The following is a 22,079-nucleotide window of genomic DNA, read 5'->3' as shown; positions in this document are numbered from 1 at the left end:
CACCCCATTTTATGGGTGAGAGAGAACACAAAATTCCTGTCACCTGAGCAGAATGACTGAATAACTTGCATTTATAGTTTGGTGCTGGCACACCTGGCTGCCTGCTTAGTCTTTATTTCAGTGAATGAAGGAAATTAAATACAAACTGACTTCTGCATAATGGGTAATGTTCAAAGAAACTAATAATTTACTTTTGCAAAGAAATTAGAATTCTAAATTGCTAACTTTTCATTTTTGAAGAATTCCTTTTCTGATTCGCTGTTTCATATACAAACAATTCATAGATCTTTTGCTTGAATGCAAATGAGACTTGTGAATATTTTCCAATAATTAAGAGTGTAGGAAAATAAGTAGGCTGAAATAAACACAGTTCTTAACCATTTCTGGAAAATGAGTTAGTTTATCAAAAGGCAGATCATTTATCATCTGTTTCTCAGTTACAGGGAGAAATAGGGAAAACCATTTCCATGTTCAATGTTTTCTCTGAGTTAGGAGAGGACTGAATGGCTCCACACAGAAAATAATACACTTACCTAGACTAGAATTGCCTTTGGCTATAGTAATAGTCCTCTCAAATGATTCCTTGGATATATTTTGGAGCATGACGCACTCAGTAGAGGAAACCAGAGGGTTCTGTTCATGTAAGTACTCAGAGTCCTGATAGAAAGAAAAAGCAAGTCACATGGGAAGGGAAACTGGACTTTGGAGCATAATTTCAACATCACATATGTTCTCTAAGTGGCTGTGCTTTTTTCAGTAAGAACCGACAACGCAAACAAGTTCACAGGTTGCCTGTGGATAATGTGAGGGGCAGGAGAACACTCTTCAGCTTCACAGCACCCGCCTCTCCAGAGTGGGTTACCCTTCTCCTCCCCAGAGGGGGCTACCTTTCCAGGGGAATCAGGGAGCATGGAGGAAAACAGCTCTGAACTTGCCAGAACCTCGCTGGGCAGCTGCGAGTCGGCCCACGCTGCTGCGTCTTCACACTGGTACTGTTGCTCCAAAGCGTTTGCAGGCACGTAATCATTTAAGACGAAGCCAGAAGCAGGCCTTGGACTCAAGTCCGCAGAAGGCACACTCTCCTCTGGTGGCTGCAGGAGGTGAGGGGCGTCCAGTTCCTCCAAGGACATATGCAAATCGAGCACTGGGTTTTCAGCAACATCCTGAGGATGAAAGAATTTTTAAAAGTGGAGAGTTGTGGTTACAATTACATGAATGTATTTCATAAAACCACTTCTCATTGACTAAAACATAATTATTCAGTCCTCAAATAAGATCGACAACCACGCAACCTCTTCACTTAGCAGATTTCCCACTTACTACCTTTATTTTCATGAATATTTTAAAACACTTCCCGAAAGTCATTTTACTTACATATGCATAGCATAATTTTTTTTTTAAGATCTAGATAAAATACTATGTACTTATTGTTGCTGGGGCCTGAGACTCACAGCAACTCTATGTACAACAGCCCTAAACCCTGCTCTATCCTGTCACGATCTCACTGTCTCTGACAACCCCACTCTCATTACCCCAGTCACTGAATCAATCCATCTCATCGAGGGTCTTCTCCTGCACTGTCCCTCCACCCTCCCAAGCATGACATCCCTCTCCAAGGACTGATCCCTCCTTGCAACATGTCCAAAGTATGAGAGACAAAGCTTCATAACCCTACTTTCCAAGATGCATCTACTAGCTGTGAAAAAAATCGCTCAGAGTTCAACCTACAGAGTAAGGCAAATAATTCCTATTTATAAATCTAATTTGAAGTCCAGGATATTTTCACTCATTCTCAAAAGGTTTCTATTTATAAGGAACGCTGGAGCATAAAAAGCACAGAGTCAGTTTGAACGGAACCAACCTTTCCTCAGGTTTCTGTGGCTGTAAATCACTAAGAAAACTGCCCATAATTCTCATATGAAGCAGCTGGTGGATTTGAAATGTCAACCTTTCTGTTAGCAGCTCAGTGTGTTATACAATACATCATAGGGTTCCTCGGAGGGTAAAAACTAGGGCATTTATTGATTCAGTTTTCCAAGAACTTCTAAGAGAACATTGCTTTTTAGAGGTGTCTATGGGGAAGGATAGGTAGCCATATAATTCCGGTTATTTCAGGAAAAATCTCATAAAGATTGTCAAAGATAAAACAGAAGAAATACAAAGATGGAATGTCTTTCTTGCCCTGGATGGATCATCAGGCGTGATGATGAGAGGAGGGCACTGCACGTAATGATGCAGAGGGAAAGGCAGGGACCTCACCGTGGAATGGGCTGGCTCAAGAGCCACGGTGAGGAGAGGGAACAGGCTGGCACCTGTGAGGAGGACACAGAGGAAAGCCGTTGTGTTCTGTTTTACAAAGCCTTACCATGAGTTAGAATCAAGCTGCTGGCAGTGGACTGTATATCAACTGATAGAAGGACAGACAGACAGACAAGTATACACACAGCAGCACATATACACATTAAACCTACATAGAACCATATCAAGTAAGTGAAAGCCAACTCTGGTCTTGTCCTGGCTACAGTCTTTCTAAGTATGAAAGGCAGTAAAGTGTAGTTTGGGCTCAGATTTAGATCTCTGGGTTCAGACTCTGGCTCTGCTGATAAATGTGTATTGATGGGTCACATAAGCGCTCATCTATAAATTGTGGAAAATGACAAAAACCAAAAGAGTCCCTGGCTGACGGAGATGATTGGACACCAGACTGCTGGGTAAATCCACCGAGAAGAAGACTCAGAAGACAGGCCTGGCAATCTCTGTCCAAAGGGTCACAGCCTTGAAAACCCCTGAAGAATGAGTCTCCTTTGACATAAATGGGGCTGCCATGTTGAAGAGGCTCAGCAATGATTAGAATTCCTGAGGGGATTACCACCTCTGAGACACACATCAATGGAATTAATACAAAATGTTTTTAGGGAGCTCTGGTGGCCTAATGGCAAGAAACTGCACTGCAATCCCAGAGGTACGCAGTTCGAATCCACCAGATGCTCTGCTGGAAAAGGAGGGGCAATCTCCTGTACCAGTCAGATCCGATTTGACAGTACACATGCACAAAATAATAAAACTTAAAAAAGATAAATGCTTTAAAGTGTTGGCCACTGCTGGTATTTTAGTAAACACCTCTGTGCATTTGTACAAAGATTTCTTTAGTGTAAACTCTCAGACTAGGAGTTGTAGGCAAAATGACAGACCCACTTATAATACTGTTATATGCTGCCAAGTTGTCTTGCAATTTTTACTTGCAAAATGGGAATTTGGAAATATCCATTATTTATCTTGCCATGTACAGGTCAATTTGGAATCTGACCTGTGGAGAAGTGTATTCGTTAGTGTTTTCTTTGCATGTTTCTGACCCTAGTGAGGACATACGATGGTTCTATCTTCTGTAAACATTCTAGTCACATAATTTATCATACTTTGTATTTAGGTCATTTTCACTAGTTCTTCTCTTTTAGCTTCCATAAACATGAAGTTGTTCATAACATATGCGGTGCAAGGGAGAGAACTGTTGAAAAGGAATACAGGATTAGGTATTATTTTCATGACAAGATTACAGAAAAAGAAATGCATATTAGAGTGGACTGTGGGTTCAGAGGGGGATTGTATAACAATGAAGGAATTTTTTTTTTCTTCAAAGAGAAAAAAGAACTGGGGGGAGAGGTGGGCAGTGAGGAAAATGCACAAAAATGAATGAATGCGGGAAAAATTAAATGGAAAGAATATGCTGTTAAAAATGTATATGTTAACTGGGGAGGGGGGGAGGGCTGGGTGGGGAGAGAAGTGCAGCAATGAATGAATGGAAATCCAAAATCTCTGTAAATGTTCATTAAAATTATTTTTAAAAAATGTGTATGTTGCATTAAAAAATTTTTTAAAAAAAGATATGCTGTGAATCCTTTCCAGTGTCCCTTAGCTTTTAAATGTGCATGTATATGCTCTATTTTGTCATGTTCCACTGTTGTCAAGCAGATTCTGGCCCAGATGGACCCTCCATTCAATTTCCAAAGCTATAAATCTATACTCAAGGAGACTCTCCCTCCCTGCCCCACAGAACTGCGGGGAATTTTAACAGCTGACCGTCTCATTAGCAGCCCAGCACGTAAGTCACTACACCAGCAGCTTCCTTGTGAATGCAGCTCCATGCTTCTGGCTATAGGTCTTTCCTAATACATCCTCCTTCTGCTCCAAGTAAGTAAAATGCTTCCGTATTTCTCCCTATCTTATGAATGTGTTCAGATTAGATGTTTTAGAATTTACTGCAGGCTGTTTGAGATTATGCGTTTTTCTAAATGGATACTCTATTGCTCCAATAATTTAGGGTATTATCCTCCTTCAATGCAAGCTATCATCTTTCTGGAAATAATCAACTATCCTTGGCACAGAGGAGTGAAGAAAGTGGGCATATTACCTAAGCAAGTAACATCTTGATTTTAAAAAGAATAAATTATATTAAGGTACAAGTCATACTCCCAAAACATAAACAATAACTGCTATATACAGTTACTCAACTTTGATAATTTTATTCTTATGAAAATTAGCAACAACCTGACTAGAGAACTGGCCAGCTTCGGTATTACTAAATTCATTCTATTAATTAGCATCATATCATCATCTCCCCCACGCCTCAAATAAAGATAACAATCAAAACTGCTTTTCAATACAAAAAGAGAGGTCAAGCAGCACTTGCTGCACTGGAGTTTACTGTAAATCATGTAACAGAAATTTCCATGCATTATTCATGAAAGAGTTAACACAAACACACAGAAAATAAAGAGTTGGTCCGCACAGCAGACAACATACGCCTACTACAGAAACGTTTCTGGTTGCCGAACAACTGACTGAGTTATATTTTTAAAAGTCTTATGTATCTAAATGAAAAGTACTTCTTCCCCCGTAAGATGTCCAAAAATAACTACAGCTTCCCAGCACAACTTGGTATCTAAGTCTTTTAAAAATTCTCATTAATATGTGACTCTAGTTGATGTATTACTGCTGTTAGGGAAAAAAATGGATGAGAGGTCAAATAAATGTTAAATATACTTAAAAGTAGCTTTATTTCTTAAGTGCAATATACAAGTATAGCTATGGATCGAACTGTGTCCTTCAATAATACATGTAGGGTTTCTGGTTCTGGACCTGTAGATGTCATCTTATTTGGAAAGAGTGCTGTTCTTTTCACTTTGATAACCGTGTAGGGTGAAGCCTACACTTCTGAATTATAAAAAAGGCCAATACAGACACAGAGTCACTCACAGGGGTGTGAACATGCTGTGTGATGATCATTTATAAGCCAAGAAATTACAAAGAACTGAGAAACGCCCAGGGCTACCAATGTGGGGAAAAAATCAAGAGGAGCAATACCCTCTAAGACATTTTAGTCTTCAGAGCAATGAGAAAATAGCATTCTGTGGCACACCCATTGTGACACACTTGTTACAGCAGCACGAGGTAATGAAGACATTTATACTGGGAACTCCCACTTAGCCTGAGCATATATTTACCAAGGCTCTGGTGGCCTAGTGGTAAGAAGCTGTGCGACAATCCCAAAGGGACTGGACAATGTCCTCCCATTCTATTTACTATCTCTGAAAAGCAATTAGCGGATCAGCTAGGGTCAATTTTAAGTCAACTGCACACAGCAACGAGGCTAAAAATGTAAATAATCCGTAGACATAGATGGAGTTGTCTAAGTTACCAGGGACTATTTTTCTTATAAAAGAAAAATACTATAAGCAGGGCTGCTCCAACTTACTCATATTCTTTCATTTTCTTACTCTCTGAAATAATAGCACATTATTTATTGTGCTTACACAAGACCTACTGAGACAAATGGCAACGTCATTTGCACCCTCAACCACCCATAGTTTTATACTGTCACAATCATGTTTTCAATTGACAAGAACGTTTTAAGCAGTTGTTTATTCTAACCCCTTGAATATTAAATACAGTAATCAATGATTTATTCAGAGCAAGTACCTTTCATAAAAAATCATAAATACAGACTATACACATGGATTTCACCTGTTGGGATGCACAGGCATCTGAGTGATTACATCTGTGGAAGGAATCTTTGGAGAAGTTCAGAATCAGCAGCAAAGACTAGGCCAGGTGCTGATTGTGGAACAGACCATCAACTGCTCATATGCAAGTTTAAATTAAAACTAAAGAAGGTTAAATCATATCCACAGGAATCAAAATTTGACCTTGAGTCTATCTCCCATTAATTTAAAAACCAACTCAGGAATAAGTTTGAGACCTTGAACACTAATGAAAGAAGACCAAATAAGCTGTGGGAAGATATCCTTCATGAAGAATGCAAAAAGTCATTACTAAGAAGGAAGAAAAGACCAAAATGCATGTCAGAAGAGACTCTGTTGCACTAGTGCTGAGAAGCCAAAGCGAAGTGAAGCAATCAAGAAGTTAAGGAGCTAAATAGAAGATTTCAAAGGTCTGTTCAAGACAACAAGACAAAACATTATCATGAAATATACAAGGAGCTAGGTCAGAAAATCAAAAGGGCTGAACTCACTCAGCATTTATTAAGCTAAAAAATCTAAAAAATAAATTCAAGCCACGAGCTGCAATGTTTAAGGATGCTATGGGCAGGATATTGAATGATTCAAGAAGCATTAAAAGCAGATGGGAGGTGTATCCCTGGAAAAAGATATGTTCAGAAGAGTGGACAGACAGCGCAGGAGAGGGATAACCCCAGACGAGATGGACTGATACAGTAACTTGGGCAATGGACTTGGTGTGTTGGAGTTAGTGGGACTGGCTCAGGACAGGGAAGGGTTTAGAGCTGTTGTACATAGGGTTGCTATATATTGCAGATGACTTAATGGCACATAAAAAACGATAACATAGTATGCCAGGTTTGGAAGCAGGAGTGGCATCCACTTCCTAAATATCATGCCTCTGGAAACTCTATGAACTTTGATAAATGTCGAGAGTTGTAGAGGGCTTCAGACCTTTTGTTCACAGGATCGCTATGAGTTGTGCTTGACTTGAAGGCAATCAGCAACAACAAGAACAATGCTCTATGTACTAAAACTTTAATGAAAAATGAATTTGTTTTGTAATTTTCATTCAAATCAGAACCTATTAAAATGTAAAAATAATAAATTTACATTTTTCACCACAGTCATGTATTTATATGCATTCAAACCTATATGCATTCAAACTTGAAAAACAACTGTTTTCTTCAATTTTTCATCTGTTTGAAAGTGACGAGGAAAAGAGAGCAAAGGAACAATCAAAACAACTCAGAAGAACAAAGCTTCCTCATGAGAAGAGTCTGTGTTCCGGGGAAATAATTCTCACCACCTCAGCTAGCAGATATAATAAACGTCAAGGTCATCTCATCAAGGAGAGGATTCTGCTCTGCTCATTGCTGCAGGGGAGGAAACAACTCATAGCAGACTCTCTCAAGCGGGTTTTTGAAGGCACAGATCACACGACATTGCCCATCTTTCTCCCGTGGAGCAGCCAGGAGATTCAAACTGCAGGTCTGGCGGTGCAAGTGACTTAGCCATTTCCAGACACTAGTTATGGCTACAATGTTATTATGTATTTAGCAAAAACCTGAGCAACACCTGAAATTTTCACACTCCACTTTCCTCCCCTTTCAAAGCAAAACAGAACCAAGTTTGACTTCTTAAATACAATATAACACATTTTTTGATCAATTAAAGTCTTGAAGGAAGTGGCCTCTTTTTTCTTCAGAAAAATTCTATTTCCATAACTATCTGCTATCCCTCCTTTTTTTAAAAAACAAAATCATTTTAGTACATAGAAAAAGGAAAAAAAATCTTTTTTGTGTGATTAGTTCATGTTGTTGTTATGTACCATTGAGTCCGAACCAACTCACAGCTGATCTTCCAGGGTTTTCAGAGGGAGTGAATGTCAAGGGTGACTGTCCATTTTTCTCTGCTACAGCAGCTGGTGGATTTGAACTGCCTAACTTTGGGCTGGCAGCACAATTCCTTACCACCAAGCCACCAGAGCTTCCTATTTTATTTAGTTCATAGATCCAAAAAGTTTCTTATGAGAATCCCAGTGTTCTCAGGTGTGACAGGAAGAAAAACTACAGAGATTTGCCTCAATGCAAGAGGAATCTTACTTTTGAAGAACATTGGAGGCAGAGAGCTTTACAATGTGTTACTACAACGCCCTCATTTATGGCTTTGTTGTTTTGTAGCATAAATGTTTCATTGGATGAGGCTGGTTTGCCAAAATTTGCTTCAACAAAAGAGTAAATTGCTTAAAAGGGAAAGGGGGGGGGGAATACAGGAGGCAAACAGACTTCAGCAAGCCAATATGCTGTGCTGTACAAAGCCAGCATTTGCCCTGTAAAATATCTGCTTCTCAGTATGCAGATTGTGTAGTCCCTTTAAGTAACAATTACTAAATTAAACAATGCAATCTGTCCCACTGGCAGGAAGCGGAGGGCTGCCCTGTGGATGAGCGGAGTCCATTAGGACAGGAATTCAGGTTCCAGCCCTGAGGCCAGGAAATGCTGAGCACATTCCAGGAGGGCAGGCTCAGGTGTGATGGGACCAGAGCAGCTGCTCCATTCAAGAGAATACCTTGCAAACCAGTGCCAGGAGCTGGCCCAGCATCACTGGAAAGGGTAACAGGTACACCTTGAGAATAAAAGAAAATGCTCTGACGGCGTTCTTGCTCCCTACCTGAATTATCGGATAATCCATGAAGGAGGACACTGTGATAGATGGAAAATTCCAGCTATCATATTGTCCAGATAGAGATATATATATATATACACACACACACACACATACACACACACATATAGACCTCCTTTCCATTGAATTACAGTTTTGTGAAAAATATATTATGTCTTCCTATTTGAAAAAATACTCTCTTTTTATATTAATGTTAATTTTAGGTGTATTTCTAACATGTTTTTATGTGCCATTGAGTCGCCTGTGACTCATAGTGGCCCTGTGTCCAACAGCCCTAAAACCTGCTCTATCCTGTGCCAATCTTATTGTCTCTGACACAGCTACTCCCATTACACCCCAATGATTGAATCAATCCATCTCATCCAGGGATTTTTCCTCTTGTGCCACCCCTCTACCCTCTCAAGCATTTCGAACATAGATGAACAAAAACCAAAAAACTCCATTCTTCTATTAGTTCAGCAAAACTCTTTAAACCTTTATTTCCAAGCTTATATCTTGAAATTGAAAACTATATATCACTCACACATAATTTTAGAATTTCTGTCTACACACCTGCACTCATGCTATCCTTAAAAAAAATGACATTGTTGTATATATACATTTCTACATAATATTAAAAGTTCCAACAAATCAGTACAAAAACACCAAAGATCTGAAGGGGTTAATTCACGGCAAGTGAAAAGATACAAAGAGATGAATTCAAAGAAAGTGAAAGCTAAATGGCTAATCTGTGAAAAAGTGTTTCATTTCACTTTTTATTAGGAAATTCAAATGAAATAGAAAGATGAGGGACTGGGGAGCATTATACTGAGAGAACTAACTCAGTCCCACAAGGATAAATTTGTATAAAACCATTATTGTAGAATGAGGATCCAGGAGGGATTAATCTTTGGGTTGTACAAGTTGATGGGTAGGAGGGTGAAGGAAATTGAAAGAATTTGTTCAAATTTGTATTCAAATTTTGTAAATGAACTAGTAGAAAAAAAAGAAAGAAAGAAAGAAAGAAAGAAAGAAAGAAAGAAAGAAAGAAAGAAAGAAAGAAAGAAAGAAAGAAAGAAAGAAAGAAAGAAAGTTATTTCACACGCTGCTTCTGAGGTGGTTGTTAGATGTCACCAGGTTCATTCCCCTTACAGGAATCTGATGCACAAGAGGATGAAATACTGCAAGCTCCTGGCCCAACTTCACAACTACTGCTGTGTTTGAGGCCACTCTCACGGTCACTGTGTCAACCTATCTTGTTGAGGCTTTTCCTCTTTTAGGGGCCCTATCCTTTGCCAAGAATGATGTTTTTCTCTAAGGGCTGTTCCCTTTAGAATGGTTTTAAAATATTACTTATTGAAAATGGCATAGTAAACTATCAAGACAATCAATAGAATAGGGATATCTGTGCCAACAATGTATCTTGAAAACACCAGTGATTACCAAAAAGCTAGATAGTAACTAAGTCTTCATTAATATTCAGACATAAACTCTGCATTCACTATGTTTGTTATGTATTCTGTTACATTATTTCATGGGAAAGCATTAAGTTAGACTTGGCTAGGAAATGTTACATTGATACAAGTACTGTACTATACAAATTTACATTAACAAATTTTATATAAGACCTGGTAACTCCCCATCTAAAACTGACTTCTGGAATTTTATCATCAAAATTTGACCATACATCACAAGAGTCCACAATTGAGGTTGCATAGTGGAATGTATTTGGGGCAGTGGGACGGGTGCGGGGGGATTGTGTACCAGGGAAGGAGTGTTTCTTTTACTTTTGAAAGAGAGGAGCGAACTGAGGGGGGAGGGAAGGGATGGGCAGGGAGAGAAGTGCAGCAATGAATGAACGGAAATCCAAAATCTCTGTAAATGCTCATTAAAATTATTTTTAAAAAATTGACCATAAATAAAATAATATTTCCATGGTACCTTGGGAGGAGAGGAAGCAAGAGAGGTGCCATAGGTCAGGCCATCGCTACAAGTACTTCCATGAAGAGATAAAACAGAAGTCTGAGTAGAGTAGATACTGTCGTTATCAGGTGAATACTGAGACTCAAGTGTCGATTCATCCACTAAGTCAGCATCATTTGTGTCCACCTGGGAATGAAAATAATAATAATGTCAGAGGGGGATTCCATTCTATGGAATTCAACCAACAGCCTCTACTTGAGGTTACCAGGCATTCTTTCTAAAGCAATTCTTTGTTCTATTTTATAAATGTTGTCTGGTCGTCACTGTTGTTTTTCACCCCCTTCCTGATTACATGAGAGGCTGACTCAGGCAACAGGACAGGAGAGACTGGCTATAGGTGGCAGCTGGGCGCTGAGGTCCAAGATGGATGAATTCTATGAACTAGAATGAATACTAAATCAAAAGCTTGGGTCAGTTTTGAAATTAAACACTTCCATCATTTAAGAAAACTATTTACTTTCTTTTCCAAGTCATAAAGTTTTTAAAAAACTGCCTGCCTGATGCCCAGAATTTGATAATAAAGTGAAGGAGGTCATCGATTTTCCTTTTTTAACTAAATACAATCATTCAAGAAGGCAACTGGACAATTACTTTGACAATGTGTATCACTAAAGCTTTGAAGCAGGAGTGGCATCCACCCCCTAAACAACATGCCTCTATGAACTTTGATCAATGTCAGTAGTTATAGAAAGGCTTCAGGCCTTTTGTTCACAGGGTCACTAGGAGTCGTGCTCAACTCAAGAGCAATCGACAACAGCAACATCACTAAAGCAAAATATTTTTTCTATAAGTTATTAACTAAATTTCAAACAATTCAAATTACAGTAGAACTTGATGATGGTCACTCAAAATCCACAGGAAAAAAATGCGTGACTCCAAGCTGAAGAGATATTACCAAACTACTACTTTTGGTTGTGTCCTGTCTCCATACCCTTTTCAACCTGTATGAAGAACAGATTATCCTGGAGGCTGGGCTCTATGAGGAGAACTGTGGGGTCAAGATTGGTGGAAGATTCATCAACAATCTGCGTTATGTAGATGACACAGCCCTGCTTGCTGAAACTGAGGAGGACCTGAAGCACTTGCTGCAGAAGGTCAAGGACTGCAGCCTCCTGCATGGATTGAGGCTCAATGTCAAGAAGACAAAGATTCTCACCACTGGACCAATTGGCAGCATCAGGATGGATGGTGAAGAGACTGAGATTGTTCACAGCTTTAGTTTGCTTGGCTCCACAGTCAACACTCTCAGCACCAGCAGCCAGGAAATTAGAAGATGTATTGCCATGGGAAAGTCCGCTGTTAGGGACCTCTCCAGAGTACTGAAGAGCAATGGTGTGTCTCTGGAGACTAAGGTGCGTTTGATGCAGGCCATGGTCTTTGCTATCACTTGTTACGCATCAGAGAGTTGGACAGTGACTAAGGAGGATAGAAGGAGAATTGATGCCTTTGAGCTGTGATACTGCAGAAGAATATTGAGGATACCATGAACTGCTAGGAAAACAGATTCATCCTGGAAAGGGTTAAACTGGGTGGCTCCCTGGAGGCAAGGATTCTGAGGCTCTGTCTAACATACTTTGGACATGTGAGGAGAGACCGGTCGTTGGAGAGGGACATCATGCTTGGTAGGGTGAAGGGACAGCGCAGGAGCGGAAGGCCCTCTATGAGGTGGATTGATTCAGTGACTGGGGTAATCGGGATGGGTGTGTCAGAGGCAATGTGATTGGCACAGGACAGAGCAGAGTTTAGGGCTGTTGTACATAGGGTTGCTATGAGTCGCAAGCAACTCGACTGCACATAACAACAACACTTTTGGTTGCCATTAGAAAGCTCGGTTTCTTGAGATATTATGTACAGCAAAACAAATGACACTTGGTGCAATCTTCATTATTATGGTATGTTTCAGTCTATTATTATGGCTAAAAATAATGGCTTAACTACAGGGTTTCTGGTGGCTGAGTGGTAAGGAGCTGCACCGTCAACCTAAAGCCATACGGTTCAAATCTACCAGTTGCTCACAGGAGAAAGATGTGCACTCAACTCTCGTGTAAAACTGCCTCTGCAAACCTGCTGGAGGGCCAGCAACGGCGTGGCTCTGGCACTCAGCAACGACAGAGGCCTACCTGCTTAAGGTTAGTGTTTTGACATCTGTATTGTTGGAAAATTTGCATAGAGAAGCTGACTGACTAGTCCATAATTATGTAGCTTCTTAGGGAGAAGATCCAGGACACCTACCAGCATTATAACATTATAATGCCTGAGCCATTAACAGTGGAATTAATCTTTTTTGACTGGCATTTGACTGGCATTTTCTAAGGAATGTTTGAGGGAACAATATAAATTACGTGTTCTGTACCATGAAGTAAGAACCAACTCACTGTTCATCCGCCAGCAGCTTTACAGAGGCAGTAAATTGCCTGGGAGGACACTGCCCACCTTTCTGCCATGAAGCAACGGATATATTTAAGCTGTAAGCCTTGAGGTGGTACCAGTACCTCCTTATCACTAAGTCACAGAGCTCTCAAGAGAAAATCTGCACTGTAGAAAATATATGTAACTATATACATTATAGGGAGCTATACTATATACATGTACAGGGAGCTCTGGTAGCCATGAAGCAAGAAAGCACACTGCAATTCTGAAGGTACACAGTTTGCGGCCACCAGCTGCTTCACAGGAGAAGGATGGGCAGTCTCCTCTCGGGCAATTAACTGCCTCTGAAAATTCACCAGAGGATCAGCTATGGGTTGGTTTTGACTTCATGGTAAACAACAACAACAACAACATATACATTATATGTAAAACAATATAAAATATACAATACAGAAGGGAAAATACTTCTTGAGGCATTTCTAGAGAAAAGCTCCTTATTGCGGCATCAGGCTCCTTAGAGAGACCTCTAAAAACAAAACCAATGGCTGCTGAGACGATGCTGACTCCTAGCGACCCTGAAGGACAGCAGAGCTGTCTTGTCTCCAGAATTCTGAGGCTATAAACCACTAAGGAGGTGGAAGAGGAAAAGGAGGTGATTGAGACAACTTTTCAACCAATATTCAAGCAGAGACCTACCCTCTCATACAAAGATAAAATACAGGTAAAAAATGCTTGCATTGTTTCCTTCTACCCAATCTATTAAATGGCATAATTAAGAGATTTTAAAAAAAAGAAGAAATCTCTATGGAATCTGACTTATCTTTTCCCACAGAGGAACTTGGAGGTTTGAAACACAAACTTTTTGTTTAACAACCAAATTCTTTAAGCACTGTGCCACCACTGTTCCAGAAAGTGACCTCTACTAAGCTGTAAATATATTTCTTTTAATAAATTATTTATCAAGCAGAAACTGAATTTCATTATCAATTGCTCTACTACATGTTATTTACATATATATATATTTATGTAAGGATGAATTACATCTATTCTGGAGGCACTGAGGGTATTAATTAACAACTGAATCAGTTTCTATGATTTCCACACTATTAATAAATAATTGTGTTGTTGTTATTGATTGCCTTCAAGTTGAGCATGACTCATAGCAACCTTATGAACAAAAGGCTTGAAGCCTCTCTACAAAGATCAACATTTATTGAAGTTCACAGGGTTTCCAGAGACATGTTATTTAGGAAGTGGATGCCACTCCTGTCTAATAAAAAATACACCCATTTTTACACTGGAAAAAGACAGAGGAAGACCCTTTATAAAATAGACTGATTCAGTGATTGGAGTAGTGGGAGTAGGTATGTCGGAGACAGTGAGGTTGGCACAGGGTAGAGGATGGTTTAGGGCTCTTGTAGATAGGGTCGCTATGAGTTGCAAGTGACTTGATGGCACATAACAACACCACCACCACCACTGGAAAAATAGCCAAGAAACTGATGTGTGACTTTCAATAGAGCTCTGCGGGGTGGTCCATAGTGTGCCGTGCTATTAATTAAAAGCTCGACCACCACCAGGAGCTTGAATCCACCCGTAACTCTGCCAGAGAAAGATGGAATCTCTGCGCATTTGGGCTCACAGCTCTGCAAACCTGATGGACGGTCCCAATGAGCTGGAACCAGCTTGACAACAGTGCCTTTGATTTTTTTTTTTTTTGAGAGAGAGATACCTAAATATGGAATTTGAGGTTTAATGGGCTCTTTAGCAATTTCAAATATTTTATAAGGATTTAGAACTGGAGTGGCATAATTGGTACCCAGGGTACTGTTCCCCACAGGTTTGCACATCAATGTAGGTTGGAATCCACCAGACATTCTACAGGAAAAAGATGGGCAGTCTCTTCCCATTAAGACTGACAGCCTCAGAAGCTGAATGGAAGGTTCTTATGAGTTGGAATCGCCTCAGAGGCAGTGACAGAGTAAAGCAAGGACCAATTTTACACGTTGACAGAAGGCTTTGCCAGTTGAGTTCTCCCCACAAACCCAACAAGTGTTCTCCACATGTATTACACTTTCGTTTTTACCTGTTATCAACCATGAGAACTTTAGGAGTTAGAGAGAAAATGTCTAGTTTTACAAAATATAATGAACAAAGAATACAGTAAGATTTGGGGGGAATGTTTTGAAAAGTCAAAATGAAACTAAGAGGTTCTGAAAGAAAGCGTGACAAAGTCATGGTCACTAACCAGAGCAAGGTCAGCCCTGAAGAAGGCTCGGTCGGCCAGGCCCTCCTCCTGGCAGGAGCGTGGTCGGTAGAGAAAGGACTCATCCTTAGCAGAAACATAGCCTTCTTCCGGTGAAAGCTGCAAGGACAAGGATGCTCAGAGTGGAGAGCAGGGTGAAGAAACAGAGCAAGGAAGGAGGAGGAAGAGAAAGGTTGGGACGGGGAAGAGGTGAGGAGAAGTGACAAAGGAAGAAGGTTTCATACAACATGACATTAAAATAGACTGTATCAACTCTGCTATTCAGAGTTAACATTTCAACGTGTTAAGGAATGAGCTTATTCAATCCATTACCAGTATTATCAGCTGATGAGAATCCCTTTCTACTTACATTGCCACCCTTTTTAGAAAAGATTAGGAAAAGTAATAATCTTTTTAAATAGTAGAATAGTTCTCTGGTCTTTTTTTAACTTTCAAATATTCTAGGAAAAACAATGAGATCATCTGATGGCAACTGGCAGCTTTAACAGGATGAGGCATGAAAAAAAAGAGGTGGAGTAGAACTAAAAATTTAGAAGGATCAATTTCTCCCTGGTATTCTTTAGAAGAATATTAAAGAATGCAATTAACCTGACATGAAGTGTTACTGTGCCGAACAGTGAAGGCTCTTAACATCTCTACAGCTACAGTCGCCGAACACTGGGATCCTGAACTTCTATATTAAATACTAATCACATCAATAGAACACATGGCCTTTTTGTTTCACTCTCAGGTAAAGCAGGCTAAAATAATTCAATCAGGATCTTGCCACTTTACCGTTTCAACACATGGAAAAAGTTTAAGAAACAAAGCATCATTCACTCGCTTTTCCTAGGTGCGTGAGCTTAGGGCTCATTGTTACTGTTGAGTTCAGACGGACTCATAGCTGATCCTCCACAGGGTTTGCAGAGACAGTAAATGACAGGGAAGTAAATTGTACATTTTCTTCCACAGACCAGCTGGTGAATTCAAGCCACGGGCCTTGGAATTGCCACCAGAGCTCCCTTTAATGCACGTTGGACCTCATTTTAAGTAATAGATATGGGGCTTTATATACTCATCTCCTTGAGGGTCTTACTTCCATTTAATATCTTTTTTCTTTTTTGTCTCAAAGATCAAGTTGGATCATTCTCCAAAAGTAGAATGAAGAAAGACTGAGAGTCTTAACTCTCTTCTGATGACTCTATTTTGTGAGTGTGACATCCTTATCCAGGCCTTTCCCAGAACATGAGTCAGGTCAGTCAATCGTGTGTTCTCCCTTCTCTTCCTTCCTCTCTATGTCCCTCTGCATTCTTTATCTCTTTCCTCTTACACAAATACTTTCAGAGGCTTCGTGAATAAAGTAGGACTGACACGGGAGTGGGTTGAGGAGAGAATAGGAAAAGAGTGGATAGACAATAAACACTGCACTGAAATAGATGAGGGGAAGAACTCTCTGAGAAGAATACATGATTAGGCATTATGTGTAGACAAAATCTTATTCATATCAATAAAGCCTAGTCTCTGAAAACAAACAAACTTCCAGAAAGTTAACAAATCCTTATCTGACCTCTACTGAATTAAATTATTTGAGTTTAAGAAAAGGTGTATTTGTCTTTTCATTTAAAAACATGTCTGCACTGAAAACATTCACAAATATTGAGACTCTCTAATGTTTAACTGCCACCGAGCAATCATTATAGCTAATAAATGAATGCTCTTGTGCTTTAACATAGTAATAATCAACATAAAGGGGCTACTTTCTTCCTGGGTGAGACTCATATACTCATGTTGTCACTTTGGAAAATTCCATTTTCTGCTCTGTAATAATGAAGGAGAAAAAGTGGAAGTCAATAAAATATGGCGTCTTAAGATACTTGAATGGAGAGCCTACTTTATTTTAGAATCCATTCTAGGGAACTAAAGAGTAAAGATTCCCTTCTTAGTTGTTAATGATACTCATTTCTCTAATTGTGCACTACATTGGTATCAAACTGTAATGCTTCTTTCTCTGAAAACATTTGATTCTGCTTCAATCGTGTAGATGAAAGTATGATATTTTTGTCATCTAATAAAAATGTCAAAAGTCAACTATACACCTAATTCAGTTCCCATTGTTAATGAACTTCCCGAAAACTGTTTTGTTTCCTCTATAGTTTTGTGGGTTTTAAAATGTTACTTAAAATTTTAATATTCATGTAGCCAATTATCACGTGGATGAACAGTACCTAAAGTCATGATTAATGCACGATGATACCTGGGCCTAAATATATAATCCATATTGGGGAGCTCTGGTGGTCTGCAATCTCAAAGGCAAACGGTTCAAATCCACCAGCAGCTCCATGGAAGAAGGACAACCTCTTCTGGTGTGAAGAAGTACCTCTCTGAAACCTCTCTGGAGGGTCAGCTATGAGGAGGTTTCAACTTGATGGTACACAACAAAAACAACAAATATATACGTGTCAGACATAATATGTGCAAACATTAAAGGAGTTCAACAAAATCCAAATGCTCACAGGTAAAGGTTTGGCCACTCCTATTCTCACAGTTCCAGAGGGTGCCCCCTTCAGGGCCTGGACAGCCTCTTCAAGACTACTGTTCTCCAAGTTAATGTCATTGACAAACATAAGTCGGTCCCCAGGAAGAAGGCGTCCATCTCTCTCAGCAATACCACCAGGCACCAAGGAGCGGATTACAATCACAGTACTGGCTGGATCAACCGGATCCTAAGAGTTGAAAAGTAAATGGAATCAGCCTGCTTTCATGTCCAATAAACTCTTCTAAGGTTGTCTATGATGAACAGATGTTCTTCGTGGCTTCTTAATGTGTGTGTGTGTGTGTGTGTGTGTGTGTGTGTGTGTGTGCGCGCGTGCTGCTGCTGTTATTGTTAGGTGTCATTAAATGACTTCTGACCCATAATAACATTATGCGCAACAAATTGGAAACTTGTGCTCTCCTCATGGTCTCTGCCTAGCTCCGTGTCTCACTGTCACAGTCACTGTGTCAATCCACCTCTTCATAGCCAACCTTCCTCTCTTCGCCTGGCCTTCCATATTTTCAAGCATGATGTTATTTTTCAAAGACAGGCCCCTCCTGTCAGCCTTTCCAAAGTAAGTGAGATTTTGCTTCTCAAGAGCACACCACCTACACTTGTGCACTGAATTAACTGGCCAGAGGTTCTCTCCATTTCAAACAATTTTTAAAGAGATCCTCCTCACTGGGGGCAATCAAAGATACCCTCCTGCATTAAACAGAGCAGCATTCCAATTTCATTTTTAATATAAATTGCTATAATTTTATCATGCTTACCTGAAACTGTATGCCAAATAGATTCATTAAGAAGAGCAATTTTGTTATTGTGTAGGACACCGACTCACCATTGATGTATGCAAACTGAGGTCAGGCTCTTGCTTTTGCAATGGAAATCACAGACAAAGGGAGAGACTACATAGTCTTTGGTGCTGTGGTGTTTTTCAGATACACAGCCATCTAAATAGCTGACAAGCTTCCAGAATCAGGCCCTATGGAAACTACAACTCCCTCGAGGCACCAGAGACAGCTTTCGGGTTCAGTATTAAGTAATGAGGAGCAACGGCTGCTCTCTGTCACATGGGGCCGGAAGTCTTCGGTTATTCGGCACAGAGCAAGACGCCTGGGAAGGACACGGGCCACGCTGACCAGTTTAAAGCATATTCATAGATTTACGAAAATGATGGGAATGTTAGCATTTTTACTGTGTTCAGGTACAAAGCTACCACACACTTCAGACAAAGGAAGTATCTACTTTATCCTTCATCATTAATTTGACCAATCAAATGAGAGCGTGGAGAAGAGTCTAAACACACTCCTCAAACGACTAAATCAAGTGACCCCCTAAAGTGTATTGTGTGTAGTTTTCCAAGCTAAAATATATAACAATGAACTAATAAAACATATAATAATTAATAAAGATTAAAAGAGCCCAAAGGAGCAAATAGATTGTATAAATTACTATTCTGAAAGATTCTCTACAAAGAAAACATGTAAATGTCTTTGGTGTTTATGAATCATTCTATAATAATATCTTTTTCTCTACTATCAATAATAAGCTTTTATCATAGCATCTTTCTGGAAGGAAAATGGCTGAAAAGCAGACAGAGTTACCTGGTAATCTAAAATGCTAAAGCCAAGCCCCTTGTGTCCTTTTTCCAGATCTATGTGCTGAATGTCCGCCTCCCACATGGCCAGCGGTCCTTGAACGTCCTCCGTGTTCTGACCCGCATCGCTCATGGCCAGAGCAGGATCCTCTGTCTCCGAGGACCCGATGAACTCGCCGAGGTCGACGTGGGGCTGGAAAACAGAGCAGACAGCTCTCATTTCAGAGGTACAAGATCAGTAGACACACATACCAGTACTTCAAGGGAAGGTAGACTCCTGCCATCTGTCCAGAGGAAAATACGCTCGAGTAAAAGGAACTACAGCTTATCTTGACACCTTTAGGAATTAAGGTAGTAATTAATGAAAGCTGTTAAGCAGGAAGAAATACCTAAAGAGTAACAGGCATTTAGAATGCATGGTTCACAGATCAGGTCTGATAATACACAAAGGTGGCGTGATTATGGGAGATGTGCACATTTTTTACTGGTATGAGAACAATACTATAGGCAGATAAAATGTAATGTTATTTTCAGTTAACTAAAAATAATTTTTATGATAAATAGGAAGAACAAACCAAGGGAAGACTCCTAGTTGTTATGTACCTTTGAGTTAGACCTAACCAAGAGCTGAGCCCTCAGCCAGTTTAGAGAGGCAGTAAATCACACAAGAGGAAACTGCCCATCTTTCTCCTTTGGAGCCACTGGTGAACTTGAGCTGCATGTCTTCGGGTTGGCAGGGCAGCTTCTTACCACTAGATCACCAGAGCAACCTACAACTCATAGCAACCAACCCTAGAAACCACAGAGATGAATCTCGCCCTATGCTTCTCCATCATAATCAAGTCCATCATTGGTCCCTGTGTCAATCAATCCTTTTTAAGGTCCTCAGCTCTCTCTCTTCGCCCTTCTCTGCATGTCCTTTTCTAAGACATGCCTCTTCCTTACAACATGTTCAAAATATGAGATTAAATTTCACTATCCTTGCATCTAAGGAGCTCTATGATGACATTTCCTCCAAGACAGATATGTCTTGTTCTTTTGATAGTCAATGGTCTTCTATTCAACGCTCTTCTCCAGCACCATAAGTCAAAGGAATCAAATCTCTTCTTTATTCATTCTCCAACTATCAAATGTATACGAAGCAACTGAAAATATTATGGCTTGCAAAGGCACACCTCAGTCTTTCAACTGACATTCTTGCTCTTAAGTTGAAGAGATCCTTGATAACAGATTTCCCCAAAGCAACACAATTTCTTTATTTCAACTCCAATCTTTTATCTATCATAGTGTTGCTTATTGATTCAATCATGAAACCAAATGCAGAAGTCTTACATGCTATGTAAATTAGAGTGCTGGAATCCTGGCATTTTTGCCCATCCATAACTATGAAAATAATATATTACCGATAACAATGATCAAGTATAGTATCTGAAGTCAAATGTACCTGGGTTTAAAACTGTAACTAAAACTTCTGATCTGTGTTACCTTGAGCAGTAAATTTCATGATTACCCACTCAAATGATTTTTGAGGATTAAAGGATATAATAGCTCTGGTGGCCTAGTGGCAAGAAGCTGCACTGCAATCCCAAAGGCACGTAGTTCGAGGCCACCAGCCACTCTGTGGGAGAAGAATGGGCAATTTATAAAGTAACTTACACAGAAGCAGATGTTCAGAATTTTAGCTTCCTTTGCTAAAAATTATTGAAAATGTATCTAGGTTAATTCAACTTTCTTCATCTCTACAGACATATTAAGTTTAAGAAGTCTGTATTTATGGTGATAAAATTCTAGTTTGTGTGCTATCTTTGTCTTTAATCAATTACTGAATAAACTAGGACCATGGATGCAAATCTGGCCATCTGTTATATTGTAATAATCCCATTTATACATCATAAATATATGTACAGTTATATATAGTGCTGGCTTTTGAGATTGTTTTCATTTTTAATTATGTTTCGTTTATTCTACCCTAATCACTACCGTAGTTATTAAACTTTGTACTTTAAATCTTCAATTTCTTTCAAAATAATCTTCACGTGTCGGTCCTTTCAACAGAAAATAAATCACGTTCTAGTTCCGGAGGCGTACTGGCGAGATGCTGCGCTGTAATCCTGGAGGCACGCAGTTCAAATCCACCACCTGCTCCAAGGAATAAAGATGGGCACGCTCCTCCTGTGAGAGTAACTGCCTCCAAAAACCCACTGAAGGGTCAGCTATGATGTGGTTCTGGCTCGACGGTACACAGCAAAAACAACATCTCTTCTCATTATATCTTTGGTGACACTGACTAGAGTACAAACCAGGTTGTTGTTCAGTGCTGTTAAGTCAATGACAGCTCACAGTGAAGCTGAACAGAAGACAACTGTCAGAAACCTGTCTGATCCTGTGTCCTCCTCATAATCTCTGCCATGGTCAAGTCTGCATTGGTCCCCATTATCAATCAATCAAGTTCATTAACAGCGTCCTCTATTTGGCTGACTCTCAATTTTCCACAGCATGTCTTTTTTTTCCAAGGATTGATGCTTCCTAACAACATACCAAAGTAAGTCTTATCACCTTTGACTCTACGGTGCACTTTGGTTGTTCTTCCTTGGAAACCGGTCTTCTTTTGCAGTCCATGTATATTCAAGACTCTTCACTAACACCACAACTCAAGCACTTTCCAAC

The 22,079-nt window shown here is 39.8% G+C and overlaps 1 protein-coding gene across 1 annotated transcript in view; it reads right to left on the bottom strand.

Moving 5' to 3' along the window:
- The window catches only part of MPDZ (multiple PDZ domain protein), a 153,417-nt gene that overhangs the window by 71,446 nt on the left and 59,892 nt on the right, over positions 1 to 22,079 (bottom strand). The window contains 6 exon segments of the mRNA XM_006881297.1: positions 534 to 657; positions 888 to 1,163; positions 10,623 to 10,790; positions 15,283 to 15,399; positions 17,793 to 18,002; positions 19,420 to 19,605. Of these exon segments, the coding sequence (XP_006881359.1) occupies positions 534 to 657; positions 888 to 1,163; positions 10,623 to 10,790; positions 15,283 to 15,399; positions 17,793 to 18,002; positions 19,420 to 19,605 (1,081 nt within the window).

Source organism: Elephantulus edwardii, unplaced genomic scaffold (assembly GCF_000299155.1).
Source record: "Elephantulus edwardii isolate Elephantulus edwardi_28Jun2011 unplaced genomic scaffold, EleEdw1.0 scaffold00014, whole genome shotgun sequence".
Classification (NCBI taxonomy): domain Eukaryota; kingdom Metazoa; phylum Chordata; class Mammalia; order Macroscelidea; family Macroscelididae; genus Elephantulus; species Elephantulus edwardii.
This window is presented reverse-complemented; position numbering and strand designations above follow the sequence as displayed.